This window comes from Lynx rufus, unplaced genomic scaffold, assembly GCF_022079265.1.
Source record: "Lynx rufus isolate CCGP_SWC_20201006 ecotype Redwood Valley unplaced genomic scaffold, mLynRuf1.p SCAF_2, whole genome shotgun sequence".
Classification (NCBI taxonomy): domain Eukaryota; kingdom Metazoa; phylum Chordata; class Mammalia; order Carnivora; family Felidae; genus Lynx; species Lynx rufus.
The window spans coordinates 62,185,738-62,195,151 of NW_025814834.1; the positions used below are offsets into that span (position 1 = coordinate 62,185,738).

General features: G+C 41.7%; 1 protein-coding gene across 1 annotated transcript in view; it reads right to left on the minus strand.

Moving 5' to 3' along the window:
* GORASP2 (golgi reassembly stacking protein 2) overlaps positions 1-8,311 on the minus strand; it is a 34,296-nt gene extending 25,985 nt beyond the window's left edge. The window contains exon 1 of the mRNA XM_047084658.1: positions 8,134-8,311. Coding sequence (XP_046940614.1) covers positions 8,134-8,196 — 63 coding nt within the window. The 5' untranslated portion in view covers positions 8,197-8,311. The remainder of the gene's footprint in view (positions 1-8,133) is intronic.
* Between the last annotated feature and the right edge of the window lie 1,103 nt (positions 8,312-9,414).

The window sequence follows — 9,414 nt, forward strand, 5'->3', positions numbered from 1 at the left end:
AGGCAATAATCTTTCTGTGCTCCTTTTCTTTAGTTGTAAAGCGAGGAGGCTGATGAGATAGTTTCTAAGACTGAACGACAACTCACCATGAAGTAAGTCTAACTGCCACTATCTATAGATTCTACAGTGTAGATCCAACCCAACAACATTATTTTAATTGCATAGACTTTTTTAGTCATTTTAATTAATGTGTTTAGTATCACTGTGATAAAGCAATGAAAAGGATACTGGTACCTTCCTTTTAAAAAAGACAAAATTTCCTTAAAACTGAGGATTCCTTAAAAATTCACAGGCACATTAATAAAATTCATGGGTCACATCTGATCCCAAATTTATGTTTTAAACAGTAGTAATGTATAGGGTTAGTTACAAGGGCAAAAGTAGCTGCTGAATGAGCATGTAAATGGAAATGCTACTTAAAATGCTTAGAGGTCTATTTTAACTAGTATTGCCACTACAATAGTGGTTCCCAATGGGTGATACAATAGTGCAGATGCTAACAATAAAGACACCAGCTAACGTTTACTGAGTCTTTACCATTCTCCAGACCCTATGCTAAATGCTTTACATGGAATATCTCATTTAATCCTTGGGATAACCAATGAGGTAGACAGCACTGTTTTAATGAAGAAATTTTTTTAATATGAAATTTATTGTCAAATTGGTTTCCATACAACAAACACCCAGTGCTCATCCCAACAGGTGCCCTCCTCAATGCCCATCACCCACCCACCCCCCATCAACCCTCAGTTTGTTCTCAGTTTTTAAGAGTCTTTAATGAAGAAATTTAAGAGCAAGGCCATCTGCAAGGTGGCAGTGGACCAGGAAAAAAAATTAATGTGCTCAATTTTTTTCAAAATACTTTCATATACAGTATCTACTATGGTTTTTAGTCAAAAACAGGCGGAGGAGGCACTAGTATTATCCTCACTTTTCAGATACAAAGAATGGGGCTCAAAGAAGTTCAAAGGTTTGCCCAAGGAAACACAATGAAGTGATGGAGGGGACAGGACGGTTCAGTGATTCCCAAGAGGGGTCTCTGGTGCTCTACTATCAAGTCTCTCAATGCATTCACGTCTACAAGATGACAATGTTCCTCACTGCTGACAATGTGCTGGAATGGTCTCTCACTGGTGCTTACAACAAAAAACAATCCTCAGCATCACTCCCTTCATGCTGCAGTAAATTCATTTGCAGTGCCAAGAGGGACATGGACAGTCTCTCAGGTTAACTACTTTGGTTCTGCATGTTGTTTGGAGAAAAAAAAAAAAAAAGTCCTCTTATTTAGTTAATCACACCTCTGAAGGCAATCTACAGTTATATTCTAAAGCATGTACCAAACCTTTACATATAAAATATTTTCTACTTTAGATTAACTAGTATTAGTGAATCAATTGAAATAATGTAATCCTCTCAGCACAGTATTAAAGCCAGCAAAATGAATGTACTGATATTAATGGTATTCCAAGTTCAATTCTTATGACAATTTCAGTGGAATTATTTAAAAAGAAGCTGTCAGTGTCTGACCCAGAAAACACTACACTCAGTGCTGTGCATTCTACTACTTAACTGACCAGAACAGAAACCGCAGTTACCCGTCAACAGTAGACCTCCCCAAATAAGGATCCTAAGGATCCTTAAAAACACATTAAAACACACTTCATCATAAAATATGAAAGTGTAGATAAACAGAGTAACACTAATTTGTTCAAGGTCTTTTCAGAAAAAGTTTATGTCCAATGATACAATTTCTAAGCATGTCCTAAGGTTCACACACATTGTATTCGACGGCATTTATGAACTAAAAATCTGACTCCTACATTTGAAAGGAATTTCAATGACTATTAAATCTTTTAAGATTATATTTTTAAGTAATCTCTACACCCAATGTTGGGATCGACATCCCAACTCCTGGCATCAAGCATTGCATGCTCTACTGACTGGGGCAGGCAGGTGCCCTTATTCGTGGTTTTTTTAGTACAAGAGATCAACTTCGGGAGATCACTATCTTCAGGTGGTGTTTATAGAGCTTTTTCAGTCATAACTTTGTATTTGAAAAACATCAAATAGCCCAACTGTTTTCTTTTTATAACATTGTTTTCAGAGTGAGTGAGGAAAGAGGATAGTAGTGAGATTTTTATGTTTTTCAAGTGGGGACATGAGTTTAAAATGTTTGAGGGGCACCTGCGTGGCTCAATTGGTTGAGTGTCTGACTTTGGCTCAGGTCATGATCTCGCCTGAGTTTGGATTCTGTCTCCCTCTCCCTCTGCCTCTTCCCACGTGTGCTCTGTCTCTGTCTCTCTCTCTCAAAAGTAAATAAACATTAAAAAAAATTGGGGGGGTGTGTGTGCCTGGGTGGCTCAGTTGGTTGGGCGACTGACTTCGGCTCAGGTCATGATCTCACAGTTTGTGGGTTCGAGCCCCACCTCAGGCTCTGTGCTGACAGCTTAGAGCCTGCTTCGGATTCTGTGCCTCCCCTTCTCTCTACCCCTCCCCTGCTCACGCTCTGTGTCTGTTTCTCAATAATAAATAAACGTTAAAAAAAATTTTTTTTAAGTTTGAGATACACTGTGTTAGTTAAAAAGAAAAAAAGAAAGAAAAATTATGACTATCAAATATCGGGAATTATCTTTCTCAAAATTAAGTGCCAAGTTGAAATCGTGCAGGATTTCATGCAGATTAGTGAGGCACCATCAAAAAAAGAACAGATCCATGTAACAGTAGGTATGTCTAGGCATTCCATTTTTTTCTTTTTTAAAGTTTATTTATTTTGAGAGAGATAGAGAGCACACGTGGGGGAAGGGTAGAGAGAGAGAGGGAGAGAATCCCAAGAAGGCCCTGCAGTGTCAGCTGTCAAGCACAGAGCCTGACATGGGGCATGAATCCATGAACCATGAGATTATGACCTGAGCCAAAACTAAGAGTTGGAAGTTCAACCAACTGAGCCACCCAGGTGCCCCGGTATTCCATTTTCCATGGAAATAATTTCACTGTCACTTTCTCCTCTAAGAAATGCTGCCGAGTCTGCAGCCAATGGCTCTAGAGATAAAGGTCTGTTATTACACTGGAGACATACTTCATCTCAATGGCCTTTCCTTCAAAATATCCATCACTTCCAAAATCTCTCTTGAAGGAAATGACAAAGAATAGTGAACATGACATTTTCCATGTTCCCATAGTGGTGTGAACACTGGTTGCAGAATGTCCTCAGAGAACTTCCATCTCAAAGAATATTAAAGGTAGAATGAATTCATTTGAATATTTAAATTTAGAAACAGATCTTATAATGGGCATCAATAAGGCAATTCCAAAAATCTAATTTTGAAAATAGCCTTGTGTAGTTCACTTGGTAATTAAGGGAGAATCTAGGCAAGAATTTTGAATTCAACATACTTCAACTGTAGTAACTTATAGTAACTTCTAACAAAACTAAGAAGCCCTGGCTAACATTTTTCCTGCCTAATGTTAAGATTAGAGAGTGCGAATATAAGTGGTACTCATGAACATGAAATTGGACTTACTGCATAAGAGAATCTGAAATATAATGCTATTTTTATTTATTTATTTATTTATTTAAACGTTTATTCATTTTGGAGAGACAGAAAGAGACAGAGCATGAGTGGGGAAGGGGCAGAGAGAAAGGGAGACACAGAATCCAAAGTAGGCTCCAGGCTCTGAGCTGTCAGCACAGAGCCCGACGCGGGGCTCGAACTCACGAACTGCAAGATCATGACCTGAGCCGAAGTCGGATGCTCAACCGACTGAGCCACCCAGGTGCTCCAAATATAATGCTATTTTTAAAAGAGAGCTTCTGAACAAATTAAATTTCCACTAGGAGTCCACTTTTTAAAAATATCTTTTGGGGCGCCTCAGTGGCTCATTTGGTTAAGCTGCTAACTCATGATTTCGGCTCAGGTCATGATCTCACAGTTTGTGGGTTCGAGCCCCATGTTTACAGTGTGGAGCCTGCTTGGGATTCATTCTCTCTCTCTCTCTCTCTCCCCCCCCTCCCCCACTTGTGCGCATGTTCTCTCTCAAAATAAACTTTAAAAAATTAAAATAAATAAAAATATCTTTTAATAATTTTTTTTGAATATGCAAGTATTTCATGACCACTCTGGAAATTTTAGAAAATATACTGAAGGGGGCATCTGGGTAGCTGAATTGGTTAGAGTCTGACTCTTAGTTCTGGCTTAGGTCAGGATCTCACAGTTTCATGGGTTTAAGCCCCACGTTGGGCTCTGTGCTCTCAGTGTGGAGTATGCTTGGGATTCTCACTCTCTCCTTTTCTCTCTGTCCCTCTCCCACTTATGCTCTCTCAAAATAAACTTAAAATAATAATAAGAATATACTGAGGTTTAAAGGAATGTAAAAATGTCACCACTCGCCAATAATCCTTTTAATAGCCTGGCTTATTACCTTTCTGTTTTATTTTCCTTGACACTTGACTGTACATGCACCTACACAGAAGAGACATGCCTATGGCCACACAGTGTTTTGAAACACAATTTTCATGAATGTATAGCATTCCAATCTGTGGTTAGGCCCTGATTTATTTAGCACTGTGTTTTTGATTGTAAGCCAATATCTTACCATAACTTCAGACTATACCGTACTTGAATATGTCGTATCATTCAAAATCTTTGTGAACCATGGCTAAGGGGCAAGGTTAGGCACAGAAAAAAAGAGACCAGAAAAAATACTTCGGCATTATTTACCTTTAGATGACAGAATTACAGGTAGTTTAGATTCTTGTTAATACTTTTTTAACTTATCTAAAAAGTCTGTAATGAACAGATGTTGATAATCAGAAAACAATGTAGTAATCTACTAAAATGAAGATCATTTGTATAAATCAATATTAAGATTCAAGAATTTGGGAAATGTACATTTTAAGTGAAAACAAGACAGGATTTGAGGTTGTGAACATGTACTTACAACAGCAAAGACTTTTTAGAAAAAGTAAATGTCCACCACCACCAGGTGCTGCTTAGCTAAACTCTGACACAACAAACTGCTGTGGAGCTAAGTGAAACCAAGAGGCAGATCTCTATGTGCTCCTATGAAGACTGCCAAGATGGATTAGCAAATAAAAGACCAAGGGGAGTAATAGTAGGTATCATGTGATTCCAACAGTTACAGAAAGAAACAAAGAGTGAAGGAGAGCAGAATTCTTTTACCTGCATAAAACATTTTTGAAAAGATACGTAAGAAACTACTGTGGTTACTTCTAGGGTAAGAATGGGGAGTTGGCTATACAATATGATCACAATGCGAAAATGTACATTAATACAAAATGCATAATTCATAAAAAGGAAAGTACACTGCTCACAGCAGAAAACCTAAAACTATTTCAATGTTGCCCCCTAAAAATTTTTAAAAGCAGAATCTACCAATGGATATGGAATATAGAAAAAAAAGTAAAGAACTGTAGGAATGCTGAAATAACAATAAGAAAGCAGTGGAAATGGTTGTCAGTATAATTGTTATTTTAATTTTTTAAAATTTAAAGTTTATTTATTTTGAGAGAGAGAGAGAAAGAGAGAGGGAGAGAGCACAAGAGGGGGAGGGGCAGAGACAGCGGGAGACACAGAATCTGAAGCTAGTTCCAGGCTCTGAGCTGTCAGCACAGAGCCAGACATGGGGCTCGAACTCACAAGCTGTGAGATCATGACCTGAGCTGAAGTTGGACGCTCAACCGACTAAGCCACCCAGGCACCCCTATAATTGTTATTTTAAAACCCAGTCAAACAAGTTTTTATTACTAACAAGGAAATGGCCAGGGAATCGATTACTAAAGGAAACAAACTTTTTTTTTTTAATTTTTAAAGTTTATTTATTTTGAGAGAGAGAGAGACAGAGACAGAGACAGAGAGAGAGAGACAGAGAGAGAATCCCAAGCAGGCTCTGCACTGTCAGTACAGAACCTGATGCAGGGCTCGAACTCACAAACGGTGAGATCATAACTTGGGGTGAAACCAAGAGTCAGACGCTTAACTGACTGAGCCACCCAGGAGCCCCAGGAAACAAACTTCTCAGAAATCATTCTAGAACTTGTTAATAGGAGTGATTTTACTCCAAGGTTATCTTACTGTATCTATTCTAGTTTACAAGCTCAGTAATCCAGCACTGCAATATATTACTGTATATTAGGCAATAATAAGTGAAAGGAATATATTTTTTTAATATGTTCGGATTTAACATAGTACTTTCCCCTCTAAAAACAAAGATAACTGGAAATCAATGACAGAATTAGGGACAGAGTAGGTTAGGACTCAAACACATTTTAAAAATGCTCCTAAACTAAATGGTCATTACTATTTTAAAGCTCTCTCTAGCAAAGCTTGAATAAGATTTCATTTTTTGCAACATTTATGCTCCAGATGCAGGAAAACTAAGGTTGTCTCTAGTGATTCGGAAAATCAGATTTATAGATTAATAACACATCTGCACTACTGAATATGTATGAGTGCTGATTTACTGAGGTGCACTTATGTAAAGAATATATACTTCAACTTACTTTACGTGGAACACAGTCATGAACAGAAGTCGTTCAACTGCAATCCTGTTGATGTATACAGCTTTCTAACAGACTTTTAAAACTCAATAATGCTGTTTTACTGAGTGCACGTATTATTAAAATATCATGAGTCTCCAAGGATTCACGGCTACCATCAGCCACTGTGAGAATCAGCTGGTAATACTGGATATCGGCCTCCAGGGTAGAAAACCAAAATCAAACCAGATAACAGAAAAGTACTGTTGCTAATTTTCACTTTACATTTAGATCCAACAATTCTCCTTCAATTTCTCCCATCAGTGTGGCACATGGGGCTGGCTCAGCTGAAGGGAATACGAAGGTAATATGGTTTGTTTAAAGATTCCCTTTATTTTCCGGGAAAATCATCCTTTCCTACCAAAAGTGTGGCTTCAAGAGAGATTTTCAGTACAGTGGAGAGGCAACAAGACATGATAATCCTGAAGATCAGAAAGGGGATCGATCACAGTACTATCACACACTTAACTGGGTAATTCAGTTTAAGAATGCTGTCTTATCTAAAACATGGGATCTAGGACAGAATGACCGTAAGCACCAGGAAGTACTTTCTCACTTTCAGTGAAAATGCTGTTGCCTGAGAGCAGCTAATATCTAGTGACACTCTATTATGTCCTGAAATGGTACTACGGATTAGGGCCACTTAGTTGACAATCCATCATGTTGCCACTCACGCAGGTGTCACAGCACATAACCATCAATGCTACTTTTAAAGACTTCCAGTTCCCTAAGAACCACATGCTTTGCAACAACTTAGGCTGCTCATAAGCAGGGGCTTACCTAATGCTTTTTGAGATACTATGTTTCTCCATCCCAGAGACTGACGCTGCTTTCCTGTATTTACCTACGTTTGTTTGTTTTTTCAAACGTTCCTCTCCATTACCTCTTTTACCACCCTGAGCAGTCTTAGAACAGAACGGAAGTTCCCCCCGCCAGGAAATGTGGAAAAGGAGGGTTGGAAAGGTCAGGAGCGACACAGGAAAAGAGTCCTGCAAAAGCAAGTGAATTTAAGTCCGTCAAACCTACTATTAGGCCATTTCGTTTTCTGTTTGCCTAATTGACCTTTCCGGACACCCAGATAGCGCCGAGGTGAATTATCACCTGCCGTCGCATCCCCTGCCTCTAGCCTGCCGAGTTCCAGGCTTCAATTTCTCAGAAAACTCCAATGCTACCTTGACCATCACCTCTTTTGCAGACTTTGCCCCCAAGCCTTTCCTAACTTTGTAAGGTAAGAATTAAGAGGAAGAGAACGGAGAAGGCTGTGAGGAGAAAAAGGAGTCAAGGTTGTACCCCCACCCCCTCCGTGTCTGGGCCGCCCCCTGACCAAGTTGCCGGCTGCCGCCTCAGGCTCCACTCGGTCCTCCCAGAGCGGCGGACCCCTGGCCCGGAGCGCTCCCGGTAAGCAAGTTGCGCGCAGCCTTCCGAACCGGCCTCGGCTAAGGCAGCGCCCGCGGTCGCCGCTCCTTTGCGGGACCAGGCCTGGCTGTCCCGGGAAGGGGCCCGTCGGGGCCTCTGCCTCCCCGCGGCTGGGCCCCGCCTGCAGCCAGCCGCTCCCGAGCCGCCGTCGGAGCTCTTACCCGCAGGACGTGGTAGCCTTCCGTGCCCCCGCCAGGGATCTCGACGCTCTGCGAGGACCCCATGGCGGCGGGCGATCAATGTGAGCGGGCCGGGATCCGCGCTGCTCCCCGCCCCCTGCGCACCGCCCGCTCCGCTCCTCCGCGTAGCACTTGGGACGTGGCACTAGCTGCCGCCGGAGAGCCGGGCCGCACTGCCCGCCGGGAGAGCGTCGCCGCGGCACCCACTGCCGCTGCGACGCCGCAGACAGCGCCACCTGCCGCAAATCACCGGAAGAGGGCTGAGCACACGCAGGCGGGGAGGGGCTTATTCAGGCTCGCGAGAGAATAGAAGAACAGTTCCTCCGGCCTTAGCATCTTGCTACGGATCCCTAGGTTAGACAAGCTTAAACAGACGCGTTCCCGCTCGCCTGAATGAACGATTGCATTGTCGTAGCTCCCCCTGGTGGCCAGAAGCAGGGAAAGGCTGCCACCAAAAAGAATAGGGCGGGTCCAAACACAAGAGAGCTATTCTGGGGGGGGGGGGGGGGGGGGGGGGGTCTTGTCCCAATTTATACAGAGGGCGATAGTGCCTCTCCGTGGGCTGGATACTGCATCCGCTCAGCTAAACTCAGTTTTATAAAGGAAAACGTTCTGATTCTGTTTTTGCCTTCCTAATTATGAGAACAAGATCAGAGGATCGGTCACAATCTGAGCGATGTCGGAGTGGAAAGCGCAATTGGATGCCCTTGGTGTTCCACCTCCTGCTGCTGGGTTTCCCACTTCCTAGGAAACCCTTGGTTACTTTAAGTAGCCAAGTTGTATTCACACTTTTCCTACTCCGTTGCTCCTTTTGCCCCTTCCCTATAAAATCTCCAATTATGGCCATTCCCCAGTGGTCAATTTGATCACTAATGGTGGGTCAACCAGATGTCAGAAAACGTGTATTCTGGTGTGAAGCAATGTAAAGTACACATTACCACCCATGAAATATTCTAGCCCAAAATATTTGGGGCTTCTATCACATCTTTAGTTAGATCTCCCAGGGTAGAGGATAGAGGGAAGTGTATGTAAAATGACATCACAAGGAAATAACCAGGCAAATAAAGGAGGTGAACTATTCTTCAGCACAGCTCACCAGTTTTTTCAAGTCACAATTATAGGAAAGGGACTATACTGGATTAAAACAGATAGGAAGGACATAATCAGGAGATGCAATGTAAGGTCTTGAGTTGAAGACTGATTTGGAGAAATTAGCTGTAAAGGGCATTTTTGGCTCAAATGGTCAAATTTGAATACGAATAT